General features: G+C 27.7%; 2 protein-coding genes and 2 long non-coding RNA genes across 4 annotated transcripts; all 4 read right to left on the bottom strand.

The window, feature by feature from the left end:
- Window positions 1-2256: 2256 nt before the first annotated feature.
- LOC135141155 (uncharacterized) lies at window positions 2257-5795 on the bottom strand. Its single transcript, XM_064072004.1, has 6 exons — window positions 5759-5795; window positions 5514-5630; window positions 5380-5455; window positions 4957-5031; window positions 4488-4568; window positions 2257-2331 (listed from the first exon to the last, which is right to left on the bottom strand). Exons 2-6 carry the CDS (start codon window positions 5610-5612, stop codon window positions 2270-2272), a joined length of 393 nt encoding a protein of 130 aa, XP_063928074.1. The 5' UTR covers window positions 5613-5630; window positions 5759-5795; the 3' UTR covers window positions 2257-2269.
- A 4237-nt stretch (window positions 5796-10032) lies between these two features.
- Window positions 10033-10574, bottom strand: LOC135141156 (uncharacterized). The gene is made up of 3 exons (XR_010282343.1): window positions 10338-10574; window positions 10171-10273; window positions 10033-10086 (listed from the first exon to the last, which is right to left on the bottom strand). It is a non-coding gene; the product is annotated as an uncharacterized LOC135141156 (long non-coding RNA).
- Window positions 10575-10604: 30 nt separating this feature from the next.
- Window positions 10605-12971, bottom strand: LOC135141174 (aladin-like). The gene is made up of 9 exons (XM_064072018.1): window positions 12839-12971; window positions 12670-12746; window positions 11722-11827; window positions 11354-11410; window positions 11185-11297; window positions 11034-11079; window positions 10890-10969; window positions 10709-10821; window positions 10605-10662 (listed from the first exon to the last, which is right to left on the bottom strand). The coding sequence occupies exons 1-9, from the start codon at window positions 12897-12899 to the stop codon at window positions 10605-10607; spliced, it is 711 nt and encodes a 236-aa protein (XP_063928088.1). The 5' UTR covers window positions 12900-12971.
- A 534-nt stretch (window positions 12972-13505) lies between these two features.
- LOC135141163 (uncharacterized) lies at window positions 13506-14983 on the bottom strand. The gene is made up of 3 exons (XR_010282347.1): window positions 14893-14983; window positions 13913-13962; window positions 13506-13564 (listed from the first exon to the last, which is right to left on the bottom strand). It is a non-coding gene; the product is annotated as an uncharacterized LOC135141163 (long non-coding RNA).
- Between the last annotated feature and the right edge of the window lie 10568 nt (window positions 14984-25551).

Below are 25551 nucleotides of genomic sequence, written 5' to 3'. Positions count from 1 at the left end.
TACCTAAAGAAACAAAGTTGGCTAACGAAAATAAAAAATATATATAAAGCATGATTCAAATTATTTTCCATTTAGTTCATAGTAAGGACCCTTTAATAAAATTATTATAAAAAGAAGTTGCAAATTAGCCATACTTCTCTACGAATTTACTCAGAGGACGGGATGGAATGGGCTGGGCTTATATTAATATTTAACACAAAATTATTCAATCAATAGTATTCTGCTTTTAACGAGCTTCTCTTTTGCGATTTCTATGGGTACAATACAAAATATTTAAAAAATTTCCATATTTGTATTACATTAACACTTTTTATGCATAGTTTGAATAAGGTGACTAAATTATTGGGTAGGCGTCGTAGGAATTATTTTTTAATGTTTGTTCATTGGCTAATTTTCTTGATTGATTTTAAGTAAACTAAAATTTACGTTTTCTTGATTGAATTTGCATAACTTATTTTGTCAATTGCTCTTTACTTTTGTATATTAGTATTTTCATATAAAAATATTATTACTAAAATGATTAACTATATCTTGATGCTCGAGAGTTGCGGTTTATATTGATATATTTTTTGAGATAAAAATATAAAAACATGGTTCAGTGTACCATGCTTCGTTTTCAATTGTATCGTTATACTCCACGATTGTAAAATTAATAACTTAATCTATTTATTTAGTTGTTAAAGTTACTGTTTCTTTAAGCGCTATTATTTTTTCTTATAGTACCTAAAAAGAAAACGACTGTTGATTGACCGTTAATTGACCATATCTGTATTATTTAAAAACTTTGATAAAATAAATTTCTCTTAATTATTCCGTATTAAGGTTAAAATCGTTGAATTTTTTTTGTTAACGAAATTTAATGATGTATGTTGCACTAAACCTTTCAAGAGTATGTAACAAAATATTTGAAATTTGTAAATAAAATATAGCCATTTCTTAAAAAACTATTTTATGAGTGGAGTTAAAATTTTAATTGTTAAAAAAAAAGTAACTATTTATTATTACAATAAAAACGCCATCTCTAAGCCATATTTAATTTATAACTCCCCCTTTGAAAAAATTATTATTTTTTTTTTTAGGCTCAATAGATACTTAACACTTTGAATAATTTTGAATTATACCCTTCAATTAAGATTTATTTTGATTCGTTTAATAAAGATTTATTATAGAATAACCCTAAAGGATCTGCTATGAGATTGTTTAATTTATAAATAATTAAACAATGCTTAGTTGCAATTAAACTACTTTAAAATTAAGCAAGCCGGTTTATCGTCTAATCTTAAAAATAAGTATACTTAACGTTAAGAATTATAAGATGCTTGCCATCTTCAGCGTCGGGACCCACTGAAAAGCTAAATAATGATTTCTAAACAGTTACAAACTATTTAAATTTTTAAAAAAATCCTGTTTAATAAATAAAGGTTCTACATAACGTAAAAAAAAATCCATAGCGACTTTCATACCGTCAATGTTGGCGTAATTTATTGAGTAAAACTATAGAGCCTATAGATGGATTATTTTATAAACAAGAGAAAAGTAACAATAGAATTTCTCTTACTCGCACTGTGAAGAGCTTGTTGACGTGTAAAAAAAGCTATAAACAAATATATGTAAACTTCCTTAAGGCTTCCCGTCAAGAAGTATACTTATGCTTGTTAAATCTTTTATATTAGAATAACTCTAAATAAAAATAGCTTTATAATATACACTAGTGAAGATGGCCTTTATACTTGTGAATAAAACATATATTAAAAAAAAATTTCTCTCCAAGTTAATTCTTTTTATTATAGGATAACTCCTGATATCAGAAAGCTCTATAAACTACTATGATGAATAATAACATTATTGAGAATAAAACTCTATATACTTTATAAAGAAGGTCACTTCCAGTTAAATCTTTTTATTATAGGATAAGTTAAAAAAAAGCTTTATAATATACTGTAGTGAAGACGAACAAAATGATGATAAGAATAAATATATTATAGTTTATAAGAATTTAGAGTTGAACTTGTAAGTTTTTTCTCCGTGAAAACTTTATAAAAATAATAAACTTTTTGTTTTTCAGTTTGGATTAACTTTAACTAATTATAAAAGATTTGAGTCATTCTAATGACTAACTCTCCATTTAATTCTATAATTGATACTTTTCATACTTCTACTAATTCAAGGAATGTTTGTACTTCTTTATATTGACATCTAGATGGTTTTAAAGAAAGCCATAGAAGAATTACGACTGGGATTTACGAATAATTATTTTATTTTCTCTTCGTTATATAAACTCCGCAGAGGAAAGAGGAGTAAGGTTGAACCCTTCGAAAATGTCGCGCTCTCCTAAATTTTAATAAAAAAAAAACGCACATTAAAAAATATATTTCATAAAAAATATAAATTTGTAAAGCATAATCAATTTAAAGGAAAAAAAGTAAATTAACTTAATTTAATTAAAAATTTTAGCGAGTTTTATAAAAATTATATTTTTATAAAATTTTGGAGATCGTTTTTTATATTACTTTTAAAGCGATACGCTAAATATAACTTTTGTTCAAAGAAAAGTAATAAATTATTAATTAAGAAAAAAAAGTTAACAGCTAATCAGTTAAATTACTTTTTATTATAAGATTAGCTGAATTTATTTAACTTATTATTATTATAAAATTTTAATTAACTAATTTTTTAAAATGAAAAGCAAAGTTTTCTATAAATTTAACTATTCTCAAACTTAAAAATTATATATTAAAAATTATTTATTTATAATATAAACCACCAAAAAGAAATTAAAATTAAAGTCCACAAATTTATTTATTTAAACGGAAATCGCAATTAATTATAAAATCTTATTATCAAAAAAATTATGTATAATATTGTTTTTAAGGCAATATTTAAAATCTTCTATAAACAGTTAAACTTCAGCAATTAAAAATTATATTTAACATATTTTAGTTTTTAATTTTTTTTTGGAAAATAAAATTTTATAAAGTAAGAAATTACAAAAATTTTTCAAAATTAAAAAAATCTCATAAATCAGTAAATTCAGATTATTAGTAAATTTGATATAAAAAATTAATTCATTAAACTTTTTTAAGCGTAAACTTAAACTTTTATGATTATGAATTTAAAAATATTTTACAAATTAACTTAAAAAGAAATTCGGAGTAGTAGAAAAAAGTTTAGATTCTAGTATATTTTTAAATTTTGTTAGAAAGTCAATATTTTTTTGAGCTTTTTGTGTACTATTTGTACACAGTTAAAAATATTTTTATTTAAATTAAAGGTGTACTAAAAAATAATTTATAAAAAAAAAATGAATAGAAATTAAATATTTTAAAGTAAAAATATAAAGTATGATATAATATATTTTAAAAACTATTTTTTTTTCAGAAAATAATTTTTAATAGAAAAAAATAAAATTTAATTTATTATTATTTTTAAATTTAATTTAATTTTTGAGTAGCTTTTTAGCTTTAATAATAATAAAAAATAAATTTAATTAATTTTAAAATTGTTATAAACTTCCCAGCTTAAAAAAATATAAAAAAGTTTAAAATTATTTAATTTTATTGATATTTCAAAGTTTAATTATTTATAAACTTTTAGATAAAAATAATTAAAATAAATCTAAAAAAAGACTAAAAATTTAAATAAACGTAAAATTAATAAAATATATTTTATTAAGCAAATAAAATTAATAAATTTTCTTAAATTCAAAAAGTTAAAGTAAATTAATTTTCAAGACTAAAAAATTTTCTTTGACATTTTAAAAACAGTTCAACACTTTAAATAAAGCAATAAATAAATTATTAAGATAGAAAAAAAAATTCCAACAAAAATTATAATATAATTATAAAAAGTAAAGTTTGTTTTATTAAATTTACATATAATTAAAAATAAATAGCTTCAAAAAAATTAAGTTAACAAAATTGACACTGAACGAATTTAATATAAAAAAGGATTATAAGAAATTAAAACTCATACTTAAATTTTTGTTTACGACTCCATAAAAATATTTACTAGTCGTCAAAAATAACTTACGTTTTTGTAAAAAAAATTATTTTCAACTTCCAGTTTTTTTATAAATTTCTACTTGATAATATGATTGTATAAAAAATATTTAATTTTGCAAGATCTAATGAATACTAAAAAATTTGAAAATCTAATTTGAGCATGATTTAAAAACTAAACAAAAATAAAGCTCATAAAGATTTCTCACGTTTAAACTTTTATAATAGAGCTTGTTATAAAAAAAATTTTATAAAAAAATCATTTTTTTAAAAAAAAATTATAATATAATTAAGATATATATTAAATGCTAAAAAGGAGATTATTAATTAATTTTTTGTACAAAAAAAACAATCTAATAAATATATTATTACTCAATTTTTGTTGGAAATTTACTATAAAGAATAAGAAAAATAAAAAAATAAACAACAAAAAAAATAATTAAATCTTAAAATATATGAATTTACAAAGAAAAGAAAGAAAAAATTTACCCTCTAAGCTGTTAATTTTCGCATTTAATGTTTTCATCTCTTTTCTAGCTTCTTCAATCTCTTTACTTATAAATTCTTGTTCTAAGTTTTAATGGTTTAGAACTATTTAAATTTATTATAATTACAATAAAAAAAAAAATTAAATTTGCGCTTCAAGTAAATTTAAAAAGACAATAAAATTAGAAAATTTATAAACTGTATAAAGTAGTGACGAAAGTTTAAATTTGAAATTAAGATGGTCTTGAAAAATTAAAAAAGATCTATATAATATAATATTAAAAATAATTACTTAATGAAAAAATAAAGAGCAAAAATAAATTAAGAATCCAAATATTAAATAAACTGTAAAAGTTTTTAAACAACTCAATGACATAAAAATACATTATAAAGTAATAAAGTTAATTTTAATAAAATAAAAAAATAATAATAAAATCTAAAATATAAATTAAACATTATTTAAATTTAGAACCTTTTAGAATTAAATCTTTAACAACCGGAATGGGAGCTTTTATAAAGCAATCAGCCGTGCAAAGCCAAACCTTTTCTTTAATTAAATAATATACGATAAAGTTTTTGTAAATATTAATTCACAGCCGGTTTTCATAAATCGTAGTACCTTATAAAATTAAACTTTGAAAGGTTTTTCATAGTGAAGGCGTAAAGAATTTATAAAGAAAAATTTAGCGAAATTTAATATTCAAAATATACAGAACTTCAATAAAGGTAAACGTAAAAACCACTTAAAGCAAAAAAAATAAATAAATAAATAATCAGTGGCTTAATTGACAATAAATACTATTTTTAATAAAACTAGTATTAGTAAGAACGCATATAATAAGCTAAATAAGTTGCTTTTAACAATATTATTAAAAGTATTAGTAAATCTTCACACCTTCTTTAACTTCATTTCTTCTGATCACGCCGAGCATCTCTCTATTGCTATGACGTCGCCTGTCGTAATCTATAAGCTTGCAGAAGTGCAGTTTTAGTTTAATACTTACAATAAGAAAAAGTCTTATAAAATACCATTTGCTTTTTTGTGAGTATACTCTCACCGAGATATTCTACTTCTGCAAGTTTTTCTACTAACGCTAAAGTAGTTGCGTTGGTGTTTAAGTCCATCATTAACGAAACTGTATAGGTCTATTATTAACGCAATATTAACAAGAAAAGTAAAGGCTGAGTGCACTAAAGAGAGTAGTTTCTAAAAGTGAATTATGTAGTGAGCATAACTATTTCTGATATATATTTTAAGAATAATAAATTCGTACTGTTTAAAAAAATTGTTTTGCATTCCTCTTACAAAATATTTTACCTTTGACGAAAATGTTTCCGTAAAAGGGGCTGGCGGTTATATATGACACTAGCTAATAGTACTCTCTGAAACCACCCGAACCGGGGCACTACTGTCATCCGAGTAGAGGCGCAGTAAGAACCATAATGATGACGCAAGTTAGCATTCTTGTTCGTTTCCAGTACTACTAATGTAACTGTAAAGTGATATTAGTACTGATACTATGCTATACGGAGCGCCTTGATCGGTGCAACGAGTAAGGATAATGTCTGAAGAGCGCTAGCTACTAGTACATATATATAAGCGGCGATCTTCATAGTGACATCTTTATCGTAGCTTTCATATTCTAATATATTTAGTAATAAATTTCAAGAGACTAAATTATTCTATAAAAATAGGGTTATTATCAACTTGGCAACTCTAAGCCAAAACATGCTAGTTACTTTTCTAATATTTTATTACCGTTTCTAATTCTATTAGTTAATTTGAATCGTAAATATAAATTTTCCAAGAAGTAAATAATTCCTATATCTCCAGCATATTCTCTTTCGATAAAAGTTATAAGGAACAAGAGAGAAAAAGAAAACCTTCGTTCATGGTTTTTGGCGATATGGACGCTTGCCTTGTGTATGTATGTAACGTGAGGGTTGAGCGAATAAGGGAACACCACTAATTGGTGTGTTATAAAAGTTGTGACATGCATTTTTTCTTTCCATTTTTGATTGCTTATTTTAGGTGTGTGGGTTGTGCTCCTCAGGCATCTTGAAAATTATCAAATAAATTATTACAAATTTCTTTTGTAACTACGATATACTTATATCATACATTTCATCTACAATAAATAGTTCTCGGATACATTATTATTGTAAAATCGACACTTGGCAAATTCAAAACACATAGTAGTGACATAGGTAAAGTCAGAACACATTGACATAGGTTAATCAAGAAGATAGCTAATAAAATGTTTAGTTGTTTGCTATTGTATTTATAGGAGACGGCTGTAAGCTTAGATATGCTTGTTGATGAAGCGAATAAGATAGGGATAATAATAGTATGTATTTACTTTTAAATAGTATTTTATGTTTTTATATTCATATTTATTTTCTCAAGTTAACACATTTTTTTATACAACCTTATAATAAAATTTAAGCCCTAACATAACTTTTGTAAAAAGTAAGAAGAGGCCTCGCAGGGTTTTAACTTAATAAATAGTACCAATATAATTAATTCATTCTTTTTTAAAAGTTCTTCGTAGTTATTTCTTCCCCATAATTGCAAGTGTCACTTATTCTATTTAAAGGGACTGTTAATTTGGAGCATTTTTATATCTTATTTTCTGTGATCTCCTTTAGCAACTTAATTAATTTAATGAATATTTTTTTTTATGAAAAAAACAATTTATTTAAATAATTTTTAAAAAGTTTTTTTTAAATTCTAAGAAAACATCGTACTTTTTTACTAAAATTAAACTTAAAGTTAGTACAAAAAAACTTTTTTAGGTTAAAAAATGCGTTATAAATAAGTTGTAGAGCTTAAACCAAAAATGTGATATAGGAGGGTTACCAAGGCTGAGGTGCTTTACTTGGCTATTTTAAATTAATTAGTAATTGGTAAAGCTGAAGTTCCTCCTGTATATTAAAAAAAAATTAAAAAAATTAAAATATAAGTTAAACTATTAAGTTGGCGTTGTTCTACACTATACGTGCCTGACTGGTTATATTTTCACTGCTTAAACTCAAAACTTTCTATAATACATAATAATTATCCTGTTTAAACTCAAAAGTTGAAAATATTTAACTTTAATTAAAGTTATACTATTTTCAGTCATATTAAGTTGCTCGATTAATTTTTTTTATTAATAGCCTTTACAGCCCGCTCTTCAGCTAAACGAATTTTCATTAAATGCCTTAGAAGGAGCTGCACTTTAATACTTTTACATTCCTAATGTGCCCAGCTTCACTGTTAATCGTTGTACCAGGATATGTTTCTGTCTTTTTACTTATTTTACAATCTTTTTTTTACTAAATTCTACTTCATTTAATTCAGTTAAGATATTTTTATTCAAATCCCCTTAAAAATTTTCATACACACAACATACTATAGCTATACAGTCTACTGCTATTTATTTTTAAATAGTTAAAAGAGATGCGGAGTCTAGAGGATTTATAATAACCCATTACATTATTTCCAGTGACTACAATATTCCAGTTAACCTTTGTTGTTAATCTTTTAAGCAATAAACGCAGAAACATACAAACTGTGTTCCTCTACATTATTAGTCATACCCATATATTTCATAATTTGCTATTAATTTCAAAAGCACAACTAAGTTATGCAAAGCGTTTAAAGTCTCTTTTTTTTCAATTATATAATATAAGAGGTAACCATGTACTTAGTTTGCTACCATCTTGTTCAAGGCATTTAAAGACAACGCTTGGGTCTATTCCTTTCTAGATTCGATTGAATTTCTGTTAAAGCTGAACATTAGTAATATACCCCTAGGCACGAGCGAACATTAGCAACAGCTCAATTTATTTCTTTGCTTTGTATTTGCTTACTGAGTTTAAAGGAAAAGTGTGAAGCCTTGGTTCAAAAACCCCACGTTTTAAATTAAAAATTTGCTCTTTCAAATAAAACACATATATAGTGCTGCTTTCACTTCACCGCTTTAGATAATATGAATATTATAAGTTACGTTCTTTACCAGTTTGCTGTCCACAATCACCCAAGTTATTTTGGCTCAGAACAGGTCCATACCAAATAGCGAAAATAATCATTAGGCGAACTTCTTATTTGTTTAAAAATAACAAGCTTTTAGGTTTTTTACTTTAAATTTTAACTCCACCTTTCGAAATACTTACAGCTACATCTTAATTCTTACTAATCCTAAGACCTTTTTTTATATTATGTTGCAAAAGTGTTGAGTAACAAAACTAAATTGGTTGCCTTCCTTTTTGAAATAATATAAGCTTTTAAATATCTACTAATGAAGGTCACTAGCATTAAGATTTTATCAGAAGAAAGTAAAAATTCAGACTTATTTGTAATTTTAAAAATCTTAAGTACGTCTACGTTCATTTTTAATATAAAGTTATAAAATTTCTTGAGTAAACTTGAAGTTATAAATAAAAATTTTATTAAGCTTATTTATTATTTAACGAATTTGAAAACTAGGCCTACATAAACAACGCCTAGCAAAAACTTATATTTTACTTATACCTAACTTAATAATTTCTTATTAACTACTTAAAATTTCCACAAAATAAATTTAGTTTTAAAAGAGAAAAGAAGTATTTTTTAATTCTATTATAAAAAACATTTAAATACAATAAAAAAATTTTAAGTAACTTAAAAAATAACTGAATAAAAGCAAAAATATAACCCTTGCTGGTAAAAAAAAACGTAAACATAAAATTTAGTTGTTTTGCATATATAAGACGGGGGCATAAAATTTTAATATGATTAGTCCTAATTTAAAAATTTTTGTAAGAATACTACAAACCTTTCCTTCCCCAGTTAAAGTGTGCGTTTACTTTTAGAGTAATGGGAGTTTAATAGTTTGAGAGCTTTATTTTTATTGTTGGGATAGGGTTATCCAGTAAATATATAACGATAAATATATGAAGTAAAAGATAATAATATTATTGTTAATGGAAAGGGGTTTGTGTTAGGACTCGATTTCCTATAATAAGGATCTGTCCTGATAGAAATACTTCTAAGTTTCTACTTGTTAGTTTCAATTAAGTTTATATTAAAATGTTAAGCAAACAAAAGACTAAGAGGAAAATCTTTTGTTTATTTTGTATATGATCCGCCGCTGAAATATCTTTTATAGATTAACTACAGCGTTTTAGTGCTGTTTGTAGCCCTCTAATTTACAATTGCAACATTGCAATCTGCTTAATTTTTTAGATATGATTTTTTAAACATTCCTTTTCCCTTAAGATGGGCCTCCATTTTTTGGCGGGGTGGAAAATCAATAGCCCCAACGCACAGAAATTTGAACGTAATTTCTGCAAGAGATGCTGAATAATTTACTTAGAAGAACAACTGCTATTTAAATAACATATTACTACGTCCGTCTTGCCATCTATTATATAGATAATAATCATACATTTGCTTTTCCTTTTTAGTTAAATTGTTATATACGAGAAAGTAATTTATAATTATTTCGTTTGTCTCAGCAATAAAATTTTAGAAAAAATAAAATAAAACTTTTATTCTTATTACTTATTTCATATTTAAAAATCAGCTAAACATCATCGGGACAAACGAAATCTTCATCTCAGTTTTCGATTGCCAGCACTAATAACAATGGTAGATTAGTAGCTTCAACATGGTTATTATATTTATTATTATTATTATTCTTATTATTATTATTATTATTACCACAGATAAAACTGCCCCCTTTTGCCAAGTTTTTAAAAAGTGTAAGTGAGTTGGCTTGAGAAGTCCTGCTTGAGGACAAAGCGCAGGACCCCTTATCCATCCTCTAATAATAATATTATTATATTACTAGTAATAAATATTTAAGTAAATCAAAGTAACAGTAATACAATGAACTGATTTGAAGAGCTCTATCCATCGCATCCTTATAAGGAAGTCTTGTATGTAGTAAGCCAATAAGATACCGTCTTTCTTCCCCTTCCAAACGACTAAAGTCGAACTTTATCTCGTTTTCATTGGTCGGCAAATTTGTTTCATCTTGAGAATCATCATAGACGTCGGCGCACGTGACTTCCACAGAAACAGCCAATCGCTCGTTTCGAGGGTCCCATGCAATATCCTCAATAGTCCCAATGTCACAACTATTGTTGTTACGATTAATAAAAAAGAAAAACAATAACTTTTGAGTGTATAAGTAAACCTAATATTAATAAACTTATAATAGTTAAAAATAATAGTTGTATTAATAATAATAATAAGCCTCAGGTCTAATAGTATTCCGTGAAGGCTTTGATCAATGTCGTACATATACAAGTAATTCAGGTCCTTTTGTATATATAATAAAAGCGATCCATTCGAAGACCAAACGCATCTCTATTATAACAGAAACCACTAATTAACTTTTGTAAAAGTTGTTTGAATAATAAAAAATAGTAATAAACCTTCACAAAAGTATCACAAGACTCTCTAACATACTTCCAACTTTTTGTATCCCAAATTCTAAAAGTATTGCTTTTATAGCCTGAAAAAGATATAATATATAATAATCAAAAGTTGTTTAGCCGAAATATTTATAAATAAATTACCAGAAAAAAGGCGAGTGCCGTCTGAAGACCAAGAAAGACATGTTATCTATTAAAAAAAAAAAATTAAAATTATAAATAAATTTAATCGTTTATAGTTAAAAGCCATTTCACTATTTTTTTTGGTATGCCAAAATGTTGAAATAAAAAGTACTCCTCCGCCAATCCTTTTGATTGGTGCAGGACGCTCAGTCGCCATATTCCATATGGTAATGGACGAATCATAAAGCGAACCAGCAGCAAGAAGGCGCCCTCGGGGGCAGAACTCTAACGATATCATAAGTGCCTAAATAAACGAATAAAAAGAAATTAGAAAATCAAACCCAATGAAGTAACGGGATATTGCTTTCCGCAACCAATGAGTTTCCGTGATTTCCAATCTAATCCAGAAAAAGGCATAAATAATAAAATACTTACATAAGCATGTTTTAAAAGGTTTTCCATTGGTTGATTAAATGGTATAAACATTATTAAAAACATTACAATTAATTGAAATGCGGTTCAATTAATTAAATAATACCAAAAATAAATAAACTACGCCAATCACTAGCCATTCAGTAAAGCAGTAATTGGAAAATAATTAGTGCAACTGACGCAAACTACTAAAAAGTATCAATAATTAATAATATGATACAATAAAAAAGCTTAATATGTATTTTCCTAATAAAACTTAATAAAATAATAAACCCACTTTTTTCTAATAAAGAAGGCATTTCCCATATAATGATACAATCCTGGCAGCCGACAGCAAGCACGCGGCCACTTAAAGGTTTCCATTGAAGGCACGTGACTCGAAGCTGTATAGATATAATGTTTAATTATGTGGCGCCGCGGGGAGGCGCATTAACAAATCACATCAGATCCCATAATACATCCGGTACAAAAATTTGAAAAAACTGAACAGTTTAAGGAAACTCATTAAAAGTTAAGCAAAGAGCTTTAGTAATAAATATAACAATGAATAGTGTTTAAATAAATTAAAATTTTAATCTAAACAAACTAAAAGCAAATAATCAAAAGTTAACAAAAAATTTAAGGCTACAAAAATAATGAGTGCATAATTTGAGGTAAAAGTGGCAATTTATACAGCATATTTATACTAAAATCTACCAGGATATTTATTTTGTAGCAAATTTGCAAATTTTCCGTTATGAATATATTAGTAGCAAAAAATAAGTGCCGAACGTCAAAAAAAATTGCATTATATATGAAAACTTATAAATTTCTTATATTTATACTAATAATAATAATTTTTTGTATATTTATAAAAAAAACTTTTTTAATAGTAAGAAGAACTATTAGATTACATAAAACTTACAATAAAAAGCATAAAAGTTTATGAAAAACTATAACTCATTATACTTTATTAGTAAGTTACTAATATATATTTTATATATCAATAAGTATTTTACATAACAATAATAAGTATAAATTTTATAAAAAAACTAAATATTACTAAATAACTATATTTTTGTTAAAAATAAAACTATAAAAAGTTTATTAATAACTAAAGACTTATAAAAATTCATTAGTAAACATTATAAATAAATTTATATAAAAATATAAATTTTTAATAATAAGAAACTTAAAACAAATAATAAATATAAAAAGTTTACAAATAACCTAAAAACTATAATACCTGCTTGGGATGGGTCAAAGGGGGATCAGTAAATTTACAAGTCGAGCACTCATCGAGACTATGAAGAAGTATAACACCTTAAAATAAATAAAATAAACAATAATAAAAAGTAAAAATAGTAAATTTATATAATAACATATATTAAAAGAATGACAGCAGTACTAATAACTTTTTCCACTGGAAAAAACGAGGGACACAGCAAGAAGGTTCACATGGCTATGCCAGGCCATACACGTGACTGAAAATGTCGAATGCCACGTTGGCTGGGAAGGGTTTCCGGGTTTCAATATACTGGCGACAATGGAAGTCTGTTAGATGCACGAAAAAAATTATGTAACTTTTATAGCTCGCTGGAAATTGATCCACTAAAATATGACTACTGACTTTTTTCTTCTCTTTATTGGTTAAACGTTTAAGCATAGCAAAAGTGAAAAAGTTCATTATTTTTTCTGTTATTATTATTATAATTATTGTGTTATTAATATTAGTATAATTATTTTTACTAAAACAAATTTTTCAGTTTTTCAGAAAGAGTATGCTTTCTTTAGTATTCAAGAGGAAAAAAAATTATTATACTAGAAATAGCGGGAAAAATAAGGGCCTATTTAAAAAAATTAGCCAATAACGCGATAGAAAGTTAAACAATTAGTTGAAAAAGTTTATAATAATAAATTTTATGAGACTTTTCGTATAGCAATTAGATTCAAATTGGACTTGCAAACCAGAAAAAATTTTATAATAAATAACAATAATATTAATAACTTTCCAAATATTTAACAATATTGTTAGAAAAAGTTGAGGCTTTTTTAAAATCTTTGTGATCAACTTCTTTAACCGAAGAATCAAATAACGACTCGGAAATTTTTGGAATGTCGAGGGGAAGAAATTTATTTCCCTGAAATAAAAAATTCAATTAATAAAGGTATATAAAGGTATTAAATTTTTTTTAAAAAAATAGTAAAAGGTAAAGGATAAAATAAGTTTATAAACTATACAATATTAAGTAAAATAAGAAACAAATTAGAAAAATTTGAGTAAAGTTGATATAAAAAGTTTGAAAATTAGATTCTAAATAATAAATAGAAATATAAATCTAAAAAAAAATAAGAGATTTTTAATGGTAATTAAAAAAATATAATAATAAATAAAAGTCAGCGTATACAGAAATCACTCAATAAAGTACAAAAAGTAATGAAAAACTAATATAAACTTATGAAGCAGAAATAAATATATAAAAATATACAAAATGCTCCCTATATTTCCACCAAAGATCTTTGTGCTTCAGATTCCACTCTAAATTATATTCAAATACAAGTATATTTTTTATTTAGTTTATTTTTATATTAAGCTTATATTAGAGTAAAAAAGATTATAAAAATTAATAAAAAATAAATTACTAATGTAAATCAGAAAAATACTCTAAAATATAAAAAATTTTTAAATACTTTTACCCAAATCTAAATTAAAAATTTAGTAATTATTTTATCTTTTGCAAAATAAATAATCTGAAAAAATTAAAATATAATTTTATAACAAAAAAGTTAATAATAAATCTTAGGTGCTTACAATATACAGTTTAAAGGTTTTAATGAAAATTTAAATTAAGCAAATTAAAAAAAAATACATTAACAAAAAAGAATCAAAAGTCCTAAATAAAAACAATTTTTACAAATAACAGTAGACTCATAACTTTTAAGATTTTAAATACTAGTAACCATAAATTTTAAATTAATTTTTATTATAAAGGATAAGAAAATTCTATTAGAAATGGTTGCAAGGAATATTTAAAATTATCTAAATTTCGTTTAAAATCTTTTAAATAATTTAACAAGGATTTAAAAAAAATAAACTAATATTATAGATTATTAAATCTCTTTAAAATTTTTAAAAAAATCATTTTAAAAAAATTGGGTTACACTTCATCTCAATATTTTAAGATCTAAAATGTGCTGACAGGACGTATAATATATTTTGAAGTTAATTGTATTTTATTATTATTCTATATGTATCTATAAATATTTATATTAATTAAATTAATTAATTATTTTATGAATCTTTTTAGAAATGAGAACTATTTATTATAAGCGAGAAACCCGTACAAGATACTCTTCTAAAATAAAAAATTGATATAAAAAAATTTACTTTGCAAATAAAAAAAATCTTGTAAAAGTAAATATAAAGAATATATCTGAAGAGTTTTTAAAGTAAACGAAATGTTGTTACGTTTTTCAATCGGCACAGAAATTAAAGCATAAGAAAGCTCACAAAGAGTTGATTCATTTTCAGGAGGAAGTTCTAAGTTTTCAAGAATGCGTGAAGGTTGGAATGAAAAATCTTTAAATAAATATAGTTAGTAAGTACAAACAATTTAAATTAAGTAAATCGAAACTGTGTAAGCGTTTAATAAAAGTTATATAACTTTAAAAAAAAAAAGATAAAAAAACACAGTAATATACAAAGCACCTTCAGAATTATCGGTATCTTCTTCAAAAGAAGAAACTTTAACCGAGTGTTTATTTTTAAAAGTTGATAAAGATGTATCATCTGTAGTTATATAGGATTGTAGGCCTAAACTTGACAAGATTGACATACTTAAAGTACAAGTTACAAAAATTTTTAAAAATATTAATCTTTATAATTATTTTTATACAGTTTTTAATAAAAAGAAAAATAAAAAATAAGATAGTATTAGAGCCGTCAATAACTGAATAGTAAAAATCTATTAATAAATAGATTTTTTGTCACGCTCCCTTCAGCGGAGCATTTGCTAGTAGAGGAGGCCACCAACGTTTTTTTGTTAACTAGTGATAGTACATTCTCGCTGATATATAAGACTTTGGTATGAATAGAAGATACATTGTTATATATTCTGTAAACTTCCTGTTTTTTTTTTACTAGTACACTAACAATGAATTAAGTAAACATACAGGATTCTACACTAATCTTTTTTGAGGTTACACGAATTTCAGTTTCTTCCAACTTTAAAAATACTAAAACTTGGAATAATGTTTGCTTAGAAAGTATAAAACATAGATTTTTTAAAATAAAGTTATCTTTTTTATACATGCCTTTAATAACAAAATGTAATTTTATTAAATAAATAAAATTTGTCTATTGTTTTATTATAGGTGCAATAATTTACGCTCAAATATGATTCTATAATTCGGTTTTAATAAAAGGAAGATGGTAATTGTTAAAAGAGAGTACACTATGTGATATATATATATATATATATGAACATATCGAAACAATAATCAATTGCAGGGAATATTGATAAAAAAAATGAAAAGCACTATAAGTTTTTTATTTCTTTTCAATTTACTAATCTTTATTTCTCCTTTCACTCTTTTAAGTATTTACACTAATCTAGACCTTTTTACTTACCTGCAATGATAAGATTGTTTTTTGACCCGATTAGTTCACATATAAGAACAATCATGAAAAAGCTGCTAGCCCTAATTTCCTATTATTTTTAAGAAAACAAAACTTATTATAATGAAGAAAATGAAACAGCGTGCAAATTAATTTTAGATAACATTTAAATTTAAAATTAAAGGAAATTCAACTAATGATTTTAAAACAAATGTGAAAGCTATTTAAATAAAGGAATGTCATTTTATTATAAAAAAAAAACAGAGGATCAGTTTAAATTGGCTTTTGTGTAAATAGGCAACTGCAAGGGTAGATGATGTAATTTACGAAAAACTTTTTATGAGAATTAGTAATCTCTAAGTTAACATATAAGTTAAGAAGTTTACTTCTTGGGTTTTTCACAAAGCCCCCTCGGGTTAGAGAGTTAGCGGATCTGTCTTACAAAGATGAGTCTTTCATGCTTATAGTATCGCAGAGCTGTGTTAAAACATATTCATCCTTGAACAGCTAAGCTCCTAGTTTAAAACCGTTGCTATGCAAATAATTTCTTTAGTTGGGAGATAACAAAATTATTTTATTTCTTAACATATTCGAAATTTTACTGTTCGTTTGATTATCCGTAACGCTGTGTTCTTCCGTAGCTAAGTAATTGTTTGGATTCTTGCTTAAAAATGGCACGATTTTGAGGCAGTTTTTGTATAAAATTAGTAAAATTATGAAAGTGTTAGCGCTTAGTTAGTTTTATTATAATAACGAAGAATATTGCTTGAATACAGATCTAAAATAACTATGTAGTGTGCTTTCGTTTAGTGTGACTAAGAGTTTTTTAAAGCAATACATTCTGCAACAGAAAACTTACTTTCTTTATACTTTAAAAAAAAGGTATTGAAAAGTTATTTCCTTGTGCATATAAGTATTAGAAATAGCGCGTTCTAACATAAATTCTTCTACACACACTGGTAATTTGGTTGGAGGCCAAAAGTTTTTATCGCTTGGTCAAAGCTGTAACTGATAATTGGATTTTGCTGTAATTGGAAGTAAGCTTAAAAATAGTTTAACATACTTTTACCCCCTGACTGTATGAACCTTTGTTAAAAGTAGATATACTATAGTCGTTATTTATTGGTGCTTACTCAGGAAACACGAAATATCTAAGACCGCTATTTATAATACCAATTTAACAATTCTGCTATCACCATGCCAATTCAAGATACTTATTACATTGCTCGTTATAAATTAAGTTTGTGATATTGAGTGAACGGCATGCGAAAAGCTTAAGTTGATGGTAACTTCTTTCTTGCTAATATCAGATATGCTAAGAAAATGCACAAGGTAAATAAACTGTAGTAGTTATACCCAAACTCCATAATTTCACCTTATCACTATAGATTATCGATTTTAATTGGTACATTAAAGTTTTTTTTATAACTGTAAAAAAGTATATTTTTACCAATAAGGAAGCAAAATAAAAAATCTCCAGCTGGTAGTTTGTGGCCCAACGAAGAAACTTAGTAAGCAATGTTTTACTATCCCGCGAATCTCTTTTAAAGTTATTGAAAAAAAAAAATTGTATTGAATGATACTTCAAGGGACTTTTACAATAAAAAACACTTTTTTTAAAAACAAGAAAAAAACAAAAAAGATTTTCATACTTTAAGCAAAAATGTCTTTTCAAAATAACATAAAAGCTCTATGAAATTGTAAGTCCTTTTTTATTTATTTGGCAAGCTTTATAGTCCCGAAAATATTAATTTTCTATATTGGTGACAGTACATAAATGTAACTACTCAAATAGATCACCACTTAAAAAGTTTTATGTTCCCCTATTTCTAACGTTCCTGTTACTGGGCTTATACGTCGGACTATCTAACTTAAAATATAACGAAAAATATATATCAGGTGAATATGAACAATTTAATATCTCTTTGCTAACTTTTACCTACGCAGATAGAAAAAATAATGCGACATCTCTTGATAAAAACGTGAACAATAGTTTTGTAATAGATAAAACTTTATTCGACTTACAAGTCAAAGTTGAGTTTTTCGAAAACTCCGACCCTTATAATATTTTTCATGGTACTTGAAGTATTTAAATTGGTAGTTAAGCTCCACAATGGAATCTCTTAAAATTAGAAAAACCTTTCAACACGCTGGTTGAAGAGAGTGCAATACACCCTCTAAAGCATCTTACAACTGTTTACGATAACTACTTAAAAAAATATGTTCTTAAAATTTCCATTCATCGGGATTATGATGGTGACAGTGCCTTTGAAGGGCTCGCTGATAGACAAAGAATTGAAGTCAAAGCCTCAATAGCTAGCGATGCTAAAATACTCGGGTTTGAGGGAGATACAATGATGTATGTATGGTGGTTTAAAGGTTAAACATTTTTGACTTTAAATAAAACTTTAACTTCCTAAGTGTTATTAGTGGGCAAAAAAACAAGGCTAGCGTAAACTTCTATCATATATTTCAACTCAAGGCCATCGGTGATAATGACAAAATGCCTATGTTTACTTTATCTTTAAAAAAGAAGCATGACAGTAAGTTACGCTACTCCTACATCCTGTTTACCTTTTAATTCTTTTTGGCATTTACAAACTGGGGTTTAAGCAATTATATTTTTATTAAATTATATAAATATAAAATATTATAATAATGCTAAGCGTAAAACGAACAAACAAATATTTACACTCGAACGTTTTAAATAATAATAACAGTTTAGCTGGACCTAGATGTATTAAGGTTTATATTGCTGTAGTGACTACTTAATTTTTAGAATAAATAAAACTTTAAGCATAACTAAAACTAATGAAGATTCACTCTCTTTTATATTAACATAATGAGCCAATATAATAATTGTATATCTAAACATAGTTGACTACTTAATTTTAACTCATCATGGAAAAGAGAAAATAGTTACACCATTGTCTAATGTAAAAGGAAAATGGTTTCAAGCTTGCGTAGAGGTAATGCTCGATATAATTAAGGGTTATATAAAATTTAACCTTCTAGATAAAACTGGCAGAAGGTAATCATGTTTCCTTAATGAATTTATTTTACTATAATGCTTTTTCTAAAAGGTTGCCTCCCAACATGAAACAAAACAAAAAATTTTATATAAAGGAAATAACTTGGAGGAATGGTTACAAACTGCTAAGGCCAAAATGGGGGATTTATAGGAGTTTAAAAAGTATTAGGTATTTAAGCAAGGAGGATAACTTATATTTAACGGATCTTACAATAAAAAAAAAAAGAGTTGGCATCTAAAAATAGTTTGTAATGTAAGTTCTCTATAACTTAACAATAAATTTGTTTATTTAAAAAATATAAAAGATAATAAGGAAAGCAGTTTAAACACTTCAATGCCGTTAGATTTAGATAATGCCCTTGCATTAAGATGAATAAAGCTAAGTTATAAATAATGCCCTTGCATTAAGATGAATAAAGCTAAGTTATAAATAATCATTACTATTTAGTTAAATGAAAACTAATTTAGATTAAAAATAACTACTTTGACAAGCAAATCTTTAACCATTTTATAGATTTTTTTTTACCTGCCACAAAAGTTACTTTTAATTAAGACAGGCAAGTTTAGAAATTCTGTCCCCAAGAAGTTATTGTTTACTAAGATTTATTTACTAAAACAATAAAAAAAAATTTATAATTCCTTTTAATAGTTATAGTCAGTAGTCGCTAACTACTATAAAAAAGTTCACATTTCCTGGCTGTGGTTTTACTATGACAGCACCAAAAGTTACGTTAACGCCCCCATTTACGTGCTAGTAAAAAAACTTTTTTATGAAAGCTTTAAATACTCTGCCATTTGAGATGTGAAGAGGGTAGTGTTTACAAAGCCAATGACCGGACAGAAAATAAAGAAGAGCGATTTTTTTATATTATTTTTTAATTAATATATATAAACAGTTAACAATAGTGTCTGTACAGCTTCTTTTAGGTCAGCTTTAGGTTTTGCGTATTTAGTAAAGTCAGAAGAATTTAAAAAACTAATACCTGAAACAAAAATGTCTATGTAATTCCAATTCTTCGTATTTGTTTTTCCCTAAATACCCTATAAATTCTATAAAGGTTTGGATTCAAGCTCACTGTGCAGCTAAGCATTGCTAATAAACTTCACAGAGTTAGGGGAGACAAGGCCCAATATAGCATATACTAGTAAACAACATTGTTCGTACTATAAAGCATGCATCCATGTATCAGAAGTAAGCACTATTCTTTTCGCCAAGTTAACTTAGCCAAATAGTAATCTTTACCCATATACAAGGACAGGAAAATTAAGTTTTTTGTATCAGCTAATATATACATAAAGAGAACCAGTTTACAACTAGTTCTTCACCGGGGAGAGAAAGCTGCAAACAGTGTTATTTAGTACAACTCATAATGTTAGCCAACTTAAACTTTTCTAAAAACTAGAAAGAGTCCAACAACTGTTCATAGCTTTCTTACCCAACTACTCGCCTCTGTTAAAATAGAGTGCTTTACATAACTTATCCATTTCAGCAATGTCGAGTTAGCTCCGATGGATCTGCGGATCTAAGGAAAAAAAAGCACTTCGTTCAAAGCGCAAGTATGCAGTTAGTATCTCTACAACAATTTCAAGGAGCGACCTTACACAGGCGACCTAAAACTAAACAAATACAGCTCTGGCGCTCTTCAAAGTTCAAGTGAAGTTACACTGAAACTAAAGGGATGACCTGTCAATATTACAGGTAATATAGTACGTGCCGAAGGTCTATGGTCTGCTCGAGTTTTTCCCTATTTAAAGAGTTTTTTTTTCCAACAGTGCGTCAAGAACTTTATAAATCTCCTCTGACTACGTCTACGACGATAACCTAGAAACATAGCGAGATAACCCTAACTACGATAATTGCTTTTCAACGAGCCCCTCAAAGAGCAAGTTGGATAACACAAGCATCCTTAAGTTTCAGCACCTACCAAAGGGCCACAAGTATAGTAGAGGGTTACTAACCACAGTGTCGATTGCCAATTGCTCCTGATGTAAAATCCATGTCATAAAGGCAATCCACCGTGCAGGATCAATGTCAAAAAGGTAGCTCAGTACAACTGATAGGCATCATACGGGCCCTCGCTTTGGTTCACAATTGAACTATAAGATTTATTAGACCTTTACTTTGGCTAGTAAGGACTAGTCGCTGGTACTGCTGCTCACAGGACGCCTAATAACCAAAGGTAGGTTAACTTTCAACATACAAAGCAACCTTTTTACTTAAGATCTTCAGAGGAGCGGGTAATGTACCTGGGATTTGAAGGGTTACTAACGCAGCGAGCTGATCTTACCAGGTTAAATACGTAAAACCATCATAACGGTATCGAGAGTTAAGAGCATTAACGTGCGTATTCAAGGTCGTGGGTTGGAGTCCCACCGACGGGACTCTCTTTTTCGGTCTTTGATGGCCGCGCATTTAACCTCACCCTCATAAATTCTATTAGACACTACAAACAAGTTAAAGGCCTTATTGACTTCTATTGAAAGCACCTCAATCTAAAATACTCTTACTGGAGCGGTGAAAATCAACATTGTGAACTTCGAGTTATAGTAGTGTTATTCTATATCACCAATAAATGTGACAACTAACATTTCTACTCGCACGTAAGATTTTCGAACCTGCCCCAGGAGGTGCACTACCCCACCAGTTTTTATTAAAGTTTAATTCTAACCAACTGTAAGTAGTTGACTTATTTTTTTAAAACCTAGGCCTAGCTCTGCTCCTTTAGTATTACATACTAATAAGGCTTTACTTAAGAGACATCAAAGTAGCTCAATCCTTTAATCTATAATCTGCATTGTCCTTTGAATAAGTAACAAATACTTTTATTTTTTAAAATCAAAATGTATAAATATATTGAATTTTATTGTTTAAATATTAATATAACTAGGGTAATAGTGCTTTTTTAATTAAAACATAATTTAAGTACGTTGGGTGCGAGATTTAAAACCTAAGCAACATGATAGGTTCCTTTGTCTGGAAAGGGGCCAGTTCTATTAGCTGGTAAGGCTATTAGCGTTCGATCTTACCTGTAAACAGATGGAAGAGACTGTAATATTCTTAAGCTATTTCAATACTCCTCTGATATCTACCAAGAACCCTCTGGAGCGAAATAAACCTACACCGCTGCTATGAATCTGTCATACTGACAAATTTTTAAAAATGGTTACTTGTTTAAACCATTCGACGGGGTATATAAAAATTTCCTACACACTTGGAGCTGAACATTGTAAACTGGTCCAGCTTGGTATGATTACTAGAGAAAACTTAATAAATTAACCAGTCAGATGAACGATCAAGAGGGGCGAGTCGACATTATTGTTATGCTTTAAGGAAAGCCACAGAGCTAATTTTTATAACTTACTAGTAGTTTAGGCCTAAGTAGTATTGAAATAAGCGCACATTGTATCATACTCGCCACTATATTAGTAGGCCCAACCTGCAGTAATTTTAGTTCTCTATTTTCTTTATGAATGTGCGCACTCATTTACTTCATCTTTGCAGCCCGTGCGTAATTTATATTACTTATAATACCCTTCATTCCTGGGTACTCTGTCACAACTAGACTGCAACCAGGGTAGATGTCAATGTTAGGGAAAGTAGCCTTCTAATTGTGACTCAGTCATAGGTTATCTAGCACCTCAATCTAATAAGAAGTTTAACGTTCAGGGCGAAAGATTTACTTTCGAAATTAGAAAAAACTCTTTGCACTCTAGTTCTTTGTCAGGTGTTATCTAAACTGTGTTGCTAGAGGCAACGTTTTCCTAGTCTGAATTAACTAGTTAGTGCTGGTGCTTTCTATAAGTAATTATAAAGAACCGCTTGAGACTCGTCCTCCTTTAGTAATTGACTACCGTAGCTTCATGAGTATGAAAGTGATAGGCTGGATAATCCTGAGCTTGAGTATTTGTGGGCTTTCCCGATGTATACTGGCAATGCCTGTAGAAACTGCCTCTTCTGAAAGATGACCAAGCACAGCCTGTTGATCCTTGGATGAAACCTTGGTGAGATCGGAATATACTTCTAGTGGCTTCCTGGAAATTTAAAACGTAAAAGTGATATCTGTGTCTTAAAAGGAATGAGACAATAACACTAGTTTCCTGTTCCGGAGTCATTAATAAGGTGTTCATATCCTTCTCTCTTAGCTGGAAACTGGGACATTTAATAGCTAGTACTTAAGATAATAGCTCAGTTTGAGAAATATATGGCAGGAGGTCTTGTTTGAATTGTAGTGTGATTGGGGTACTCTGCTTTAACAGTTGTAGTATGATTCGGTACTAGACTTTTAATGTTAGTGGTAGCTTTAGAGCTATGACTATAATATACATAGCTAGATCGTAGTTCGCACCGCCTTTCTTAACATTTAAAATAGTGCTCACTTCTCATCTATGGTACAGTACTGATAGAGTAGTTTTAATTCTTTTTTTTTGGCGTTGTGGTTTAACGGCTATAACATCCTTCTCGGATAAGCAAGTTAGAACCTAGCCCACACCTTAGGGATTGCTACTATTAAAGACCTAACTCGGGTCATTTTTCCTAATAAAACCTCTAAAAAACCTGTATAAGAGATACGAACTAGTTCGTACGTCGATGCTTTGCTTGAGCTTGCATCCATTCTTTGTACTTTGATGCGGACATGCGGAACATCTTTTGCTACGCCTTACTAAAAGATCCATTTCTGGCTACTGTGCAGGTGCTACGTATTGTGTACGGTGCTAATGTTTTATACCTCTTGAACCGCGGGATAGTTTAGTGCACTTTTTGATGGAGTGAGGGCAGCTGTTTTTCCCAACGCCGTTATCATAAAGTGGCCGAAAAAGATCGACCTCCATCCTAGGTCTGATTAAACGTAGTCTAGTGCCTACCAACTCTGGGGTGAAAACTTTCTACTTTACTCGGGGCCCTTTGGCTTTAGCTTCTACACTTAAGTCAGCTTGAAGAAATTTCTAAATCTCATTTCCAAAGAAATTATTGAAAAGCAAGTATCGTGAATATGGTTACCTTGATTAGTTTTAAAGTTATTAAGCACCTTGTTTACCTGGAAGAGTTTATAAGTTGCTCTACGCACGGTACGCAGGAACTGTCTTAATAATGGTAAAACTTTCTTTGGACAATATACCTTCGTTAGGTTTTTCCTATGACCCTTCCAGGTTATAGCTCTGCTTACAGTTTCACCTTTAACTTTTAGAGTGATATGACTATGACTAATGAAGGCCGCCGGTGAAAGATCGTTCATTAAACTAATCATATACTATCGTACTGCCTTTTTCGTTCCTTGTTTCTTGGGGCCGGCAGATCCTTGAGCTTTGTGAAGTCTAAGGCTAAGTTATGCAAAGTTCTGCATCTTAACGGCGGTGATTAGTTGCATAAGAAACTCTTTTGTATCTTGTAAAGCTAAGAGGCTTGCATAATGAGTGGTGCGTGAATAGTATTTTTGGCATTTATCTTGGTGTGGCTACAGTAGTTGAACCCTAAAAAGTAAATCCACGTGATCAAATGGAAAGTCGGTAACACTAATAATTTTTGCATAAGGGAAAATAAAACTTAAACTAGTAAAAGTAAAAACACGTATGTTGTCGTTGTTATTTCTCTTCTCCTTTCTTCCCTCTTCACTCCTTTCTGTCTACTAGAGTCTTGTAGTGTTATATATGTTGTTTCTAGTCCTGCGCTAGGGTTGCATTAGTGTCATAGTGAGCTGAGTTCAATTTGGGGGTGCTTGTATAGTTAGTTTTGACTAGCTGTGTAGTGCTCATTTTTCATATATGGTAGCTTTTCGGTGTAGTAGTACTTACTAGGTAGGGAGACGTGTAAATTAGTGCTATTTATTAGTATAAATATATATATGACCCGGCCCCCCACCTAACTTTTTAGCTTATACTGATAACGCTGAATTGTTTCCTAATAAGCTAAGAAGTGTATTACTTCCAAACAGAAGAGGCACACTTTTGAATTAAGCTTAAAAAATTTAACTTGGGGCAACTTCTCTTTAGTATAAGACTGAAGAAATTATCTTAAACGCTTCTCCTCATAGTTCTCATTTCAGAGTATATGTAAGTCAATACATTTTTTACCCGACGAGGCGAAGACGTTTTACATGCTATTTTTCGCTTTCTCGCTTGAACTTTAGTTTTTTTGATAATATTTTACTTGAACTCTATACTAAATAGGATCTTATTTAGTAGTATATGAGCACTTCTTCTTTTATGATAAAGTTTTAAATCATCACTTGAACACATTCCACTTGCGAGCCCTTATTACTGACATTACATTTTCCAAATTTTATACTTTTTTTAACTGGCCTTGTGCATATGATATATTAATTTCTGTTTTTTTTTAATTTGTGTTTGTAGCCTAAATTGTTACACTAAACCTTCAAAATAGAGGAAATCTGGTTTTTTCTTTTTTTTTTTTACGAGCATGAAATATTCTAATGACTCAGTTGCAAGTTTTTAACTCTTCATTAGCCGCTTGGCTAAAGTAT

Source organism: Zophobas morio, unplaced genomic scaffold, assembly GCF_036711695.1.
Source record: "Zophobas morio isolate AGI-343-1 ecotype UQ-CSIRO unplaced genomic scaffold, CSIRO_AGI_Zmor_V1 ptg000043l, whole genome shotgun sequence".
NCBI lineage: Eukaryota > Metazoa > Arthropoda > Insecta > Coleoptera > Tenebrionidae > Zophobas > Zophobas morio.
Note: the sequence above shows the minus strand (reverse complement) of the source record. Positions and strands in the feature narration are given on the sequence as shown.

Excerpts from the sequence above, each read along its gene's own strand:
- LOC135141155 (XM_064072004.1), bottom strand. The coding sequence starts at position 5,612 with ATGATGGACTTAAACACCAACGCAACTACTTTAGCGTTAGTAGAAAAA. Across the intron at positions 5,032-5,379 it reads AAGAAATGAAGTTAAAGAAG|AAAAGGTTTGGCTTTGCACG; the intron begins GTGTGAAGATTT and ends ATTTAATTAAAG. Across the intron at positions 2,332-4,487 it reads GAAAATTAACAGCTTAGAGG|GAGAGCGCGACATTTTCGAA; the intron begins GTAAATTTTTTC and ends ATTAAAATTTAG.
- LOC135141174 (XM_064072018.1), bottom strand. The coding sequence starts at position 12,899 with ATGGCCTGGCATAGCCATGTGAACCTTCTTGCTGTGTCCCTCGTTTTT. Across the intron at positions 11,411-11,721 it reads GCCTTCTTTATTAGAAAAAA|ATTGGAAATCACGGAAACTC; the intron begins GTGGGTTTATTA and ends TTTCTGGATTAG. Across the intron at positions 10,822-10,889 it reads CTTGTGATACTTTTGTGAAG|AGATGCGTTTGGTCTTCGAA; the intron begins GTTTATTACTAT and ends CTGTTATAATAG.